General features: G+C 39.9%; 1 protein-coding gene across 2 annotated transcripts in view; it reads left to right on the top strand.

Moving 5' to 3' along the window:
• The window catches only part of NEK5 (NIMA related kinase 5), a 70,487-nt gene that overhangs the window by 44,336 nt on the left and 12,052 nt on the right, over positions 1-14,099 (top strand). The window contains exons 20-21 of one of the 2 annotated variants that reach the window (XM_061170633.1): positions 2,940-3,092; positions 4,136-4,273. In XM_061170633.1, coding sequence (XP_061026616.1) covers positions 2,940-3,092; positions 4,136-4,273 — 291 coding nt within the window. Of the gene's footprint in view, positions 1-2,939; positions 3,387-4,135; positions 4,274-14,099 lie in introns of those variants that run through there. The other variant, XM_061170634.1, reaches the window with a different exon arrangement.

The raw sequence follows: 14,099 nt of genomic DNA, 5'->3' as shown, positions 1-14,099 counted from the left end.
TTATTTGTGATGGAGAAAGATCACGCTGGCTGCCATGTGAAGGATGCGTGGAGGGGCAAGACTGAGGGCAGGAGACTGGTCCAGGTGGGGAATGACAGGTGCACAGGGCAGGCCAGTGCAGTGACAAGAGACACCAGGTGTGAACTGCTGAGTGTGGGGACTGAGGAAGAGAAGAGGGTCCCAGTCTTCTAATTCAGATGGATGAGGCTATCACCAGCTAAACAGGTGCATACGTCACGCAGAGGGAGGTCAGTAGAGATAATGTAATGGTTTAAATTTGTAACATATTGAGTTTAGGTCTTTCTGAGCATCAGCTAGAGGTGTTTAGAAGGTGCTAGCTGAGTAAGACCAAAGCTCTGGGGCAAATCAGGGCTTCCTTAGCATATGCACAGTATGTCAACCTGGATGGTGGTGGAAAACACCTAGGCACGGGGACTGGAGCGAGAAGGAAATGGAGCTAAGGACAGGCGCTTGTGTTGTTTAAACAAGTTTTGGGAGGATCAGAAGAGAGTGAAGCCAAAGAAGGAGAGAAGGTTCTGGAAGGAGCCTCAGGGCTTGGCATTATCAACTGGAAGAGAAAGACCAAGTGAGGCAGGTTGAGTAACAGACCACAGGGTTTGGTTATCAAGGGCCCTGAGTGGCCTCAGTGTAAGCAATTCCAGCGAAAAGGATGAAATCAAAGGTTATTCTTTGCATGAGTTCTCTGGGAAGAGAAGAGAATGGATTATAAGTCTCAAAAGACATGGCTGCTTTTTTTTAGATTTTTTTAAAAAAACACTTCATTAGTTTGATGCTGAAAATGGTCTCTTAATTTAAACTGGGCTCCCGTAATTACGATTCAGGCTGAACAATTTCCCATATGTTTATTGACATCTGTATTTCTCTTGTGAATTATGTGCTCACATCCTTTATCCATTTTTCTACTGAAAATGGCATGTTTTTTTTCTTTATAAGACTCATTTAAATTGAACCTTTGCCTGAAATACGTATTGCAAATAGTTTCCCCAGTTGGCCTTTAGATCTCATTTATAGTAACAACAGCAAATATGTGTGAGTGTGTGTGTGTGTACATATAACTTGGGGATTAACTTTACAAGAATCATGCAGAGCATATGAAGGAAACTATAAAACCTTACTGAGGTATTTAAAGATTATTTGAATAAATGTAGAGAAATAACACTGTTATATATTGGAAATATTCATTCCAAATAAATATATGGATTTTTGGCAATTTCAATCAAAAGCACAATAGGATTTTTTTCTGGTGTGAGGAGATCTTGGAGATTCTTAGCTAGCCAAAAAATTTAGAAAAGAAGAGCATTGGGGGGCACTTGCCCTTCCAAATATCAAACTGTATTATATAAATTATAGTCATTAAAACAATGTGATACTAGCACCAGAATAAAAAAAGTAATGAAAAAAGAGAAAGTTTAGAAACAAACTCTAGTATGTATCATAATTTAGCGTATGCTAAAAGTCACATCATAAGTCAGTGGGAAAAGAAAGAATTACTCAGATAAATGCTCTAGGACCAACTGGTTAACAATTTGGGGGAAATTGTGAAATCAGACCCTATATAATGATACAAAAAACAAATTCCAAAATAAAATCAAAGAGTTTATATGTAAAAAAATGAAGTTATATATCAGAAAATAAAGTGAAAGAAAATATAGGTGAGTATTTTTTTTGGCTAGGGAAGAATTAGCTATTCAAAATACATAGGAAAAAAATCACAGAATAAATTAGTAATAGATTCAGCTTTCACAATGAAAGCCTTTGGTAAAGAAAATATTATAATTCTAGCCCCTAGAATTGTCATTTTCAGTAGTTTACCTAGAGAAAATAATCATAAATGTCAAAAAAATTAACTACAAATTAGTTCATTAAAGTGTTGTCTATAATAGTAAAAAATTCTAGCAATCTAAAAATCCAGCAAAAAAGAATTAGTTAAATTACAATATATCCATGAAACAGAATACCATGTTTGCTTTAAAATGGTGGTGTAGAACAATATTTAATAATACAGATATGGTATGTTGCTAATTGAAAAGAACAAGTTATAAAAGGGTATGTAATATTTGGCCCATTTTTTGTTTCAAAACGAAGCAGAAACTATATGCAAGAAGGAAATTTTGAAATTTTAAGTCTCTGGAGAGTGGGATTGTGGTAATTTTTGTTTCCTTCTTCTACTTATCTGATCTCCAGATTTCCTATAATGAAACATACTAATAAATAAAATGATAACACAAGTTATTTTTTAAATTAAGATAATGGAACAGTTGCATTTCTGTGGAACCTGACTAAAGTTCACGTAAATGCCTCAAGAATTTGTCCATTCATGCCGTTAATATTTCTTTAGCGTTAAATATATTGGCTAGTCAGTCAAATGTTAATAATAAAAGTGAAACAATTTTAAACCTGTTTATAATTTCAGTCTTATAAGTTATGATCTATCTATGTCTTAGTCCATTCAGGCCACTGCAACAAAATACCATAAACTGGGAGACTTATAAACAACATTTATTTTGCACAGTTCTGGAGGCTGGAAAGTCCAAGATCATGATGCTGGCAGATTCAGGGTCTGGTGAGGGCCCGATTCCATCTTTTTGCTGTGTCCTCACTTAGCGGAAAAGATGAGGGAGCTCTCTGAGGTCTGTTTCATAGGAGCATTAATCCTATTCATGAGGCTCCACCCTCATGACCTACTCACCTCCCCACAGCCCCTCCTCCTAATATCACACTGGGCATTAAGTTTCAACATATGAATTCGGGGGGCACGCAAACATTCGGTCCATAGCAATCTATATTAGATTGAGGGTGGTGATTTCTCTGCTTTTGAAGGTACCAGCTGATGGACTCCAGGTTTCCTAAGAACTATTTCTTGCAGTTAGTCACACTTTGACTGCTTTGAGATCAACGAGTTATTTCCTTATACCCAGGGTTGTTCATTCCAGATGCTGCCGCTGCAGAGGACAGGAGACAGTGGGATGCTGGGCCTCCTCAGACTCTGCTACAAATGATGGCCGCGGCCGACGTCACCTCCACCGGCTCCACTGTGCCTGAGGGTGAAGCTGACATCAGTGGCACAAATTGTCAGCAAGAGGAGAGCGAGGCCCCAAAGGCAGCTGTGTTCACCCCAAATGCTAGTGCTCACCCTGACTTGACAGTTCTCAGTTTTCAGTACAATCCTGATAGATTTGTATTAAATACCTTTCAAAGATATTGTTTTGGTCTCTCCCCTACCTCTGCGGAGAGTTGCCTATGAATTATTCTAGACAATTGGCCACTGTAGCTATGAGAATGTAAAGGAAGAAAGATCCAGGTTCCCACCTTCCTCCCAAGGAGGGGCAGGTGGCTTCATTTGCCTTCCCGTGCTAGCCTAATGACTCCCTTGCAGTTTCTTAGAGGGTCGTTTCTTCCTCAGTAACATCAGAACTGAAATATTAGCTGTCCCACAAGATTTAGAGAGTCAGTGCAAAGATACATATTAAATTGCTTTGCAAACCAACATGCTATTTCCATGTTAGCAGTGTTTAGGATATGATGATATTTTCAACCTAAATTCTTTCATTTTCGTTTGGGCTTCTGGCATAGTCTTTCCTTAGCAGAGAGTCCCAGCAATATCTGGGTGTGATCTTACAGGTGGTGGAGATTTTAATTGCTTATTTCCTATGTTCTTCTTGATAACATGGGGCTGGGGGAGAGCCAAAATTTATACCCATCTTATAAGTTGAAGTCTGTAAGTATATCACTGAGATTAGTAATTAAAAGTGTGTGAATTGACCCATATTTATACTATTACAAAATATATTGCATATCATCAAATTTACAAGAAAGGGCTTGCAAACATAACACAATTTAATCCATCCTAAGCCAATAAGAAGGGAAACCTAATTTAAAATAAATAGAATAGAAATGTCAACACACCAAAACAGCCAGTTTACGGGGCAAAAAATGACTCTCCTGCCCAACAGCACATGATAATAGTGTCACTAAACTTTTCTGTATCTCAGCTTCCTTGCTAATAAAATGAGGGGTGGGATTAGGTTACCTCCAAGGATCTCACATTCTGTGATTTTATAAAAACTCAAATGAAGAAGCATTTTTAGTTTCAATAATCCAGGCTCCTTTTCAGACAGCCGAGTGATTGTGATTGAAGGCATTCCAGAAAACAGGAAACAGTGGCGGCTTGAAACGCCGGGAACTTCAATGAGTGTTTTGACAGCAGCACATCTAACAAGTAGCTCATATTCTGCCAACGATGGAGAATTTGGTATGTAGTTTACTTTTAAGAACATAATCAGTCCCCTGTGGAATTTTGTCAGACGTGTAAATGCAGAATGGGGATAAAAATAGCCTGGAGAGAGAATTGGGAGGGTGTCTAAGCCTTTTCAGAAGCTGATTTGCTTTGTCCAAGCCTGTTCCAAATGCCATTAACAAAAGACTTGAACTTCTGAGAAAAGTAGGATCATTTTCTGTAATGTGATGGGTTGACAAGTGATGAAAAGTTAGGTAGGAAGGACCAGTGGCTTTGTAGGTGATGAGATAGTGCTTGGTGCTGCCTCACAGAGTCCATTTATTCTGACAGCTCTTCAGCAGACTCAAATTACCATCCTGTGGGCCGTAAAATACATCTTAATATAGTTTTTTTGGCTTTGGGTTTTTCTTCTTTCTTTGCTTTTTTTTTTAACCCCACATTTGTTTATTTATTTATTTTATTTTGGCTGTGTTGGGTCTTCGTTTCTGTGCGAGGGCTTTCTCTAGTTGCGGCAAGTGGGGGCCACTCTTCATCGCAGTGCGCGGGCCTCTCACTATCGCGGCCTCTCTTGTTGCGGAGCACAGGCTCCAGACACGCAGGCTCAGTAGTTGTGGCGCACAGGCTTAGTTGCTCCGCGGCATGTGGGATCTTCCCAGACCAGGGCTCGAACCCGTGTCCCCTGCATTAGCAGGCAGACTCTCAACCACTGCGCCACCAGGGAAGCCCAAGCTTTGGGTTTTTCTTGCCTCCAATGTTTAGCAAGATTATGCTGCTGTTAACTTTAAGGGGAACCAACCGTTACTTTCTAAAGTTCGAGGGAATTCCTATCACAGTGGGGATTTGGTCCTCCGCTGTGTGTGCAGGTGTAAACTGCTACGAGCAAAGCCATTTGGGGCAGGCAGGTATCAAACAAAGAACACCTGCGCAGGGGCGAGGTTTCAGGGCTGGGGTTGCGGAGAGGCGAGGCTGAGGCGGAGCGGAGGCCTGGTTAGAAACCTGATAGTGATGGAGGCGGATGCGTGGTTACAAAGTTAAAGAACAGCACTGAGAATAATGCAAGAGTCGTACCCGACTGTTTCTGAAGAGTGAGTCTGCCAGTTTGTGAAGCTCAAGAAAAGGGGAATCTTTGTGAAAGGTGAGTCTTAAAGAATGGACAGCATTTTATTGAGGAAAGAATATTTCAGGTGGGGAGAACTTGCAGATCCACAGGCCTGAGAGACTGAGAAAGACGGTATGACTAAAATCTAGGCGCCGGAGAAGGGACCAGAGTCCCTGAGTAGATGAAGTCCTTCGGTGTTATTACTTATCTCAGCTGCCACACTTAAAACTCAAGGCGGGGGTGGCAGTGCAGTGGGGAGAGAGAGAGAAAATGCATCCCTGCCTTCAGGGCTCTCTTTCAAGTACCTTCAAACCACAGACGGCAGTGTGATTGCATGTCTGCTCCCTCCCCTTCTATCCTGGGATAGAAACATCATCTGTAAGGATGGGGCTGGGGGCCGGGGGGAAAGAAGTTTTGGGCTGGTCTGGCTTGGCCTGGAGGCCAAGGGCTGGGGCCACAGACCAGGTAGGAGGGGGGGTGCCCATCTTTCAGGACACTGCGATGGTGACATACTGGTGGCTATGATGTGTCTTCTTGGGTTTGTTCCTGTGCTTCTTGGAGAGAGTCATAGAAAACTTCATTTGATCTTGCATACCAAATTAATTAATTCATGAACTTACTGCATTTTCGAATGGATGGCTTTACATTAGGCATATATGAGTAATTTAACAAGTGGGATTAAACATAGGAACTTGCCTCCAAGGGTAGCATTCAAAGCAAAATGTAGGTATTTTCTTTTGCAACCTGCTAAGGGTGCAGGCATCCCCTCCCACCCCAGCTGTGCTTTCTGTGCTCTTTCAGCCTCTAACTCTGTTGTTGGCCTCACCCCATCTTTCCTATCCCTGTAGCAAGCTTGACTTCCTGTCTCTGGTCATCTCTTCTTTCTTTACCTCTCCCTCTGCACCCCTGCCAGATAATCCTAAAAATCCTTTTAAATCCTGCAAAAGATTCTCCCTTACCCTCAGGATAAAATCCAGACTCTGCAGACTCTAAGTGCCTTAAAGATCAGATGGCCTCTCCCAGCACCAGAGCTGCTAGCACTTCTCCATCAGCAAATATTTCTCCCTCAGTTTAGAAAGGTGAGTCTTTCTAAAGACTCCTCCCTTTGCCAAAGTAATTCCTCCTGTAAGATTTCACTCTGATGCAACCTCTCGGCCATTTTTGATGTTTTATCAGCAGATACCCTTCCCTCCCTGCTTTTCCCTATATTGCCGGACAGGGCTTTACAAAGGTGTCTGGAATATAGGAGATTCTTAATCAGTTAATAATTGGAATGAATGAGTGGAAGAGCCTGTAACTTGATTGACATGCTTCCCTTTAATCCAAAAAATTCTAATAAGCTTTCTGTAAATCCTCAAGTTTGGCTACGGTCTCTCTGTCTTTTCTCTGTTAGTTGCCGCTGACAATTTCACATTAATTCAGTCTCATACTCAGATTCGTTCACACTCAAATATTGGTTAAATGCATGAAAGACATTTCCTTATTATGTTTATCATTTAAATTCAGGCCATAAAAAGATGCAGTAGCAATTTTATTTGAAATTTTAGTGATTGCTATGAAAAACCTGGATCTCAATTAAACTACTGCCTGTGTACCACTGACAAGGAACCACTGTTTTTTGTTTGTTTGTTTTTATAAATTTATTTATTTATTTTTGGCTGCATTGGGTCTTCGTTGCTGCACATGGGCTTTCTCTAGTTGGCGGCAAGCGGAGGCTACTCTTTGTTGTGGTGTGCGGGCTTCTCATTACGGTGGCTTCTCTTGTTGTGGAGCACGGGCTCGAGGTGGGCAGGCTTCATCAGTAGTTGTGGCTCGTAGGCTCAGTAGTTGTGGCGCATGGGCTCTAGAGCTCAGGCTCAGTAGTTGGGGCGCATGGGCCCAGCTGCTCTGTGGGACCCTCCGGGACCAGGGCTCGAACCCGTGTCCTCTGCATTGGCGGGCGGATTCTTAACCACTGCGCCACCAGGGAAGCCTGGAACCACTGTTTTTTATTTTTGTTTTTGTTTTTTTTGGGATTGAAACACCTCCCTGCCATGGAAGCCTGAGTCTGAACACTGGACCATCAGGAAGTCCCCCAGGAACCACTGTTTTAAATGCCTGAGAAAACATCAGGGCACGTCTCCTTTGCATTCCTCTAAGTTTGGTTTCCCTGCTTAATATCCCACAAGACACTGTAATTCTCTGATCATAAAAGTAAAGTTCACTTTAGTTTCCTGTTTAATATCTTTCTTCCTCACTAGACTATAAGCTTCTCAGAGCTTTGTCTTGATCACCACCCCACTTGGCCTCTCCATCTCTAGCCACCTGGTATAATGCCCAGAACTTAGTAAGTCACCATGTCTTTGTGAATGAAAATACAGCCATAGCACGTTTTTACTATCACTTTATGTAAAGGCATGGGATTGCCAATATTTGTATTGCTATCAAGTTGGATAAGGAAATTACAATGCTAATTATTCTTACAGGTCTATGGAGTCTTTGTAAAGACTTTCTGCATGTGTAAATTTTAATAACTTTGATTACAGGTGTAATAGACACAATTTATAAAGGCATTTAAGGATTCGTTGTCGTACATTTAAGCACGATTCATATAGCGTTCGTCAGTCTTTAGCTTAAATATCCAACTCCTTGAAAATAAATTCCTTTGATGTTTCTAGCTCTAAATTCCATTTGAAAATGCGGGTTTGGGCTTTCCCGGTGGTGCAGTGGTTAAGAATCCGCCTGCCAATGCAGGGGACACGGGTTTGAGCCCTGGTCCGGGAAGATCTCACATGCCGTGGAGCAACTAAGCCCGTGTGCCACAACTACTGAGCCTGCACTCTAGAACTCGCGAGCCACAACTAGTGAGCCCATGCGCCACAACTACTGAAGCCTGCCCACCTAGAGCCCGTACTCTGCAACAAGAGAAACCACTGTAATGAGAAGCCCGTGCTCCGCAACGAAGAGTAGCCCCAGCTCTCCGCCACTAGAGGAAGCCCGCACGCAGCAACGAAGACCCAATGCAAAAAAAAATTAATTAAATAAATTAATTAAAGGTAAATAAATAAAAATGAGGGTTTATCAAGTACATGTTTAATTTGTGCTAATTTTAAAAAGTTTGAAATAGCAAGACTTTACAAAATCCTTTTAAATGAATCTAACTAGGAAGAGTGACACTCTTTCAAAGAGAAGTATTTTTTTTACATGCGCATAATTAATTCAGGTCAGTAATTTTGTTTATAGTTTAACCACTCCAAGGGAATCCTTGGTGGGAAGGTAACCTCTATTTTTCTTTTTTTTTTTTTTTTTTTTTTTTTAAAACATCTTTATTGAAGTATAATTGCTTTACAATGGTGTGCTAGCTTCTGCTTTACAACAAAGTGAATCAGTTACACATATACATATGTTGCCATATCTCTTCCCTCTTGCATCTCCCTCCCTCCCACCCTCCCTGTCCCACCCCTCTAGGTGGTCACAAAGCACCGAGCTGATCTCCCTGTGCTATGCGGCTGCTTCCCACTAGTTATCTATTTTACATTTGGTAGTGTATATATGTCCATGACACTCTCTCACCCTGTCACATCTCACCCCTCCCCCTCCCCATATCCTCAAGTCCATTCTCTAGTAGGTCTGTGTCTTTATTCCCATCTTGCCACTAGGTTCTTCATGACCTCTTTTTTTTTTTTTTTTTTCCCTTAGATTCCATATATATGTGTTAGCATACTGTATTTGTTTTTCTCTTTCTGACTTACTTCACTCTGTATGACAGACTCTAACTCCATCCACCTCATTACAAACACCTCCATTTCATTTCTTTTTATGGCTGAGTAATATTCCATTGTATATATGTGCCACATCTTCTTTATCCATTCATCCGATGATGGACACCTAGGTTGCTTCCATGTCCTGGCTATTGTAAACAGAGCTGCAATGAATATTTTGGTACATGACTCTTTCTGAATTATGGTTTTCTCAGGGTATATGCCCAGTAGTGGGATTGCTGGGTCATATGGTAGTTCTATTTGTAGTTTTTTAAGGAACCTCCATACTGTTCTCCATAGTGGCTGTATCAATTTACATTCCCACCAACAGTGCAAGAGTGTTCCCTTTTCTCCACACCCTCTCCAGCATTTATTGTTTCTAGATTTTTTGATGATGGCCATTCTGACCGGTGTGAGATGATACCTCATTGTAGTTTTGATTTGCATTTCTCTAATGATTAATGATGTTGAGCATTCTTTCATGTGTCTGTTGGCAATCTGTATCTCTTCTTTGGAGAAATGTCTATTTAGGTCTTCTGCCCATTTTTGGATTGGGTTGTTTGTTTTTTTGTTATTGAGCTGCATGAGCTGCTTGTAAATCTTGGAGATTAATCCTTTGTCAGTTGCTTCATTTGCAAATATTTTCTCCCATTCTGAGGGTTGTCTTTTGGTCTTGTTTATGGTTTCCTTTGCTGTGCAAAAGCTTTTAAGTTTCATTAGGTCCCATTTGTTTATTTGTGTTTTTATTTCCATTTCTCTAGGACCTGGGTCAAAAAGGATCTTGCTGTGACTTATGTCATACAGTGTTCTGCCTATGTTTTCCTCTAAGAGTTTGATAGTGTCTGGCCTTACACTTAGGTCTTTAATCCATTTTGAGTTTATTTTTGTGTATGGTGTTAGGGAGTGTTCTAATTTCATACTTTTACATGTACCTGTCCAATTTTCCCAGCACCACTTATTGAAGAGGCTGTCTTTTCTCCACTGTATATGCTTGCCTCCTTTATCAAAGATAAGGTGACCATATGTGCGTGGGCTTATCTCTGGGCTTTCTATCCTGTTCCATTGATCTATATTTCTGTTTTTGTGCCAGTACCAAACTGTCTTGATTACTGTAGCTTTGTAATATAGTCTGAAGTCAGGGAGCCTGATTCCTCCAGCTCCATTTTTCGTTCTCAAGATTGCTTTGGCTATTCGGGGTCTTTTGTGTTTCCATACAAATTGTGAAATTTTTTGTTCTAGTTCTGTGAAAAATGCCAGTGGTAGTTTGATAGGGATTGCATTGAATCTGTAGATTGCTTTGGGTAGCAGAGTCATTTTCACAATGTTTATTCTTCCAATCCAAGAACATGGTATATCTCTCCATCTATTTGTATCATCTTTAATTTCTTTCATCAGTGTCCTATAATTTTCTGCATATAGGTCTTTTGTCTCCTTAGGTAGGTTTATTCCTAGGTATTTTATTCTTTTTGTTGCAATGGTAAACGGGAGTGTTTTCTTAATTTCACTTTCAGATTTTTCATCATTAGTATACAGGAATGCAAGAGATTTCTGTGCATTAATTTTGTATCCTGCTACTTTACCAAATTCATTGATTAGCTCTAGTAGTTTTCTGGTAGCATCTTTTGGATTCTCTATGTATAGTATCATGTCATCTGCAAACAGTGACAGCTTTACTTCTTCTTTTCCGATTTGGATTCCTTTTATTTCTTTTTCGTCTCTGATTGCTGTGGCTAACACTTCCAAAACTATGTTGAATAATAGTGGTGAGAGTGGGCAACCTTGTCTTGTTCCTGATCTTAGTGGAAATGGTTTCAGTTTTTCACCATTGAGGACAATGTTGGCTGTGGGTTTGTCATATACGGCCTTTATTATGTTGAGGAAAGTTCCCTCTATGCCTACTTTCTGCAGGACTTTTATCATAAATGGGTGTTGAATTTTGTCGAAAGCTTTCTCTGCATCTATTGAGATGATCATATGGTTTTTCTCCTTCAATTTGTTAATATGATGTATCACGTTGATTGATTTGCGTATATTGAAGAATCCTTGCATTCCTGGAATAAACCCCACTTGATCATGGTGTATGATCCTTTTAATGTGCTGTTGGATTCTGTTTGCTAGTATTTTGTTGAGGATTTTTGCATCTATGTTCATCAGTGATATTGGCCTGTAGTTTTCTTTCTTTGTGACATCTTTGCCTGGTTTTGGTATCAGGGTGATGGTGGCCTCGTAGAATGAGTTGGGGAGTGTTCCTCCCTCTGCAATATTTTGAAAGAGTTTGAGAAGGATAGGTGTTAGCTCTTCTCTAAATGTTTGATAGAATTCGCCTGTGAAGCCATCTGGTCCTGGGCTTTTGTGTGTTGGAAGATTTTTAATCACAGTTTCAATTTCAGTGCTTGTGATTGGTCTGTTCATATTTTCTATTTCTTCCTGGTTCAGTCTCGGCAGGTTGTGCATTTCTAAGAATCTGTCCATTTCTTCCAGGTTGTCCATTTTATTAGCATAGAGTTCCTTGTAGTAATCTCTTATGATCGTTTGTATTTCTGCAGTGTCAGTGGTTACTTCTCCTTTTTCATTTCTAATTCTATTAATTTGAGTCTTCTCCTTTTTTCTCTTGATGAGTCTGGCTAATGGTTTATCAATTTTGTTTATCTTCTCAAAGAACCAGCTTTTAGTTTCATTGATTTTTGCTATTGTTTCCTTCATTTCTTTTTCATTTATTTCTGATCTGATCTTTATGATTTCTTTCCTTCTGCTAGCTTTGGGGTTTTTTTGTTCTTCTTTCTCTAATTGCTTTAGGTGCAAGGTTAGGTTGTTTATTCGAGATGTTTCCTGTTTCTTGATGTAGGCTTGTATTGCTATAAACTTCCCTCTTAGAACTGCTTTTGCTGCATCCCATAGGTTTTGGATCGTCGTGTCTCCATTGTCATTTGTTTCTAGGTATTTTTTGATTTCCCCTTTGATTTCTTCAGTGATCACTTCGTTATTAAGTAGTGTATTGTGTAGCCTCCATGTGTTTGTATTTTTTACAGATCTTTTCCTGTAATTGATATCTAGTCTCATAGCGTTGTGGTCGGAAAAGATACTTGATACGATTTCAATTTTTTTAAATTTACCAAGGCTTGATTTGTGACCCAAGATATGATCTATCCTGGAGAATGTTCCATGAGCACTTGAGAAAAATGTGTATTCTGTTGTTTTTGGGTGGAATGTCCTATAAATATCAATTAAGTCCATCTTGTTTAATGTATCATTTAAAGCTTGTGTTTCCTTATTTATTTTCATTTTGGATGATCTGTCCATTGGTGAAAGTGGGGTGTTAAAGTCCCCTACTATGATTGTGTTACTGTCGATTTCCCCTTTTATGGCTGTTAGTATTTGCCTTATGTATTGAGGTGCTCCTATGTTGGGTGCATAAATATTTACAATTGTTATACCTTCCTCTTGGATCGATCCCTTGATCATTATATAGTGTCCGTCTTTGTCTCTTGTAATTGTCTTTATTTTAAAGTCTATTTTGTCTGATATGAGAATTGCTACTCCAGCTTTCTTTTGATTTCCATTTGCATGGAATATCTTTTTCCATCCCCTCACTTTCAGCCTGTATGTGTCTCTAGGTCTGAAGTGGGTCTCTTGTAGACAGCATATATATGGGTCTTGTTTTTGTATCCATTCAGCCAGTCTGTGTCTTTTGGTGGGAGCATTTAATCCATTTACATTTAAGGTAATTATCGATATGTATGTTCCTATTCCCATTTTCTTAAATGTTTTGGGTTTGTTATTGTAGGTGTTTTCCTTCTCTTGTGTTTCTTGCCTAGAGAAGTTCCTTTAGCATTTGTTGTAAAGCTGGTTTGGTGGTGCTGAACTCTCTCAGCTTTTGCTTGTCTGTAAAGGTTTTAATTTCTCCATCAAATCTGAATGAGATCCTTGCTGGGTAGAGTAATCTTGGTTGTAGGTTTTTCTCCTTCATCACTTTAAGTATATCCTGCCACTCCCTTCTGGCTTGCAGCGTTTCTGCTGAAAGATCAGCTGTTAACCTTATGGGGATGCCCTTGTGTGTTATCTGTTGTTTTTCCCTTGCTGCTTTTAATATGTTTTCTTTATATTTAATTTTTGATAGTTTGATTAATATGTGTCTTGGTGTGTTTCTCCTTGGATTTATCCTGTATGGGACTCTCTGTGCTTCCAGGACTTGATTAACTATTTCCTTTCCCATATTAGGGAAGTTTTCAACTATAATCTCTTCAAATATTTTCTCAGTCCCTTTCTTTTTCTCTTCTTCTTCTGGGACCCCTATAATTCGAATGTTGGTGCGTTTAATGTTGTCCCAGAGGTCTCTGAGACTGTCCTCAGTTCTTTTCATTCTTTTTTCTTTATTCTGGTCTGCAGTAGTTATTTCCGCCATTTTATCTTCCAGGTCACTTATCCGTTCTTCTGCCTCAGTTATTCTGCTATTGATCCCATCTAGAGTATTTTTAATTTCATTTATTGTGCTTGTCATCGTTTCTTGGTTCCTCTTTAGTTCTTCTACGTCCTTGTTAAATGTTTCTTGCATTTTGTCTATTCTATTTCCAAGACTTTGGATCATCCTTACTATCATTATTCTGAATTCTTTTTCAGGTAGACTACCTATTTCCTCTTCATTTGTTAGGTCTGGTGTGTTTTGACCCTGCTCCTTCATCTGCTGTGTGTTTTTCTGTCTTCTCATTTTGCTTATCTTACTGTGTTTGGGGTCTCCTTTTCACAGGCTGCAGGTTCGTAATTCCCGTTGTTTTTGGTATCTGTCCCCAGTGGCTAAGGTTGGTTCCGTGGGTTGTGTAGGTTTCCTGGTGGAGGGAACTAGTGCCTGTGTTCTGGTGGATGAGGCTGGATGTTGTCTTTCTGGTGGGTTCGTCCACGTCTGGTGGTGTGTTTTGGGGTGTCTGTGGCCTTATTATGATTTTAGGCAGCCTCTCTGTTAATGGATGGGGCTGTGTTCCTCTCTTGCTAGTTGTTTGGCATAGGG

The sequence above is a fragment of the Eubalaena glacialis genome, chromosome 16, assembly GCF_028564815.1.
Source record: "Eubalaena glacialis isolate mEubGla1 chromosome 16, mEubGla1.1.hap2.+ XY, whole genome shotgun sequence".
Classification (NCBI taxonomy): domain Eukaryota; kingdom Metazoa; phylum Chordata; class Mammalia; order Artiodactyla; family Balaenidae; genus Eubalaena; species Eubalaena glacialis.
The sequence above is the reverse complement of the archived record's forward strand: the minus strand, read 5'-3'. Positions and strand labels throughout refer to the sequence as shown.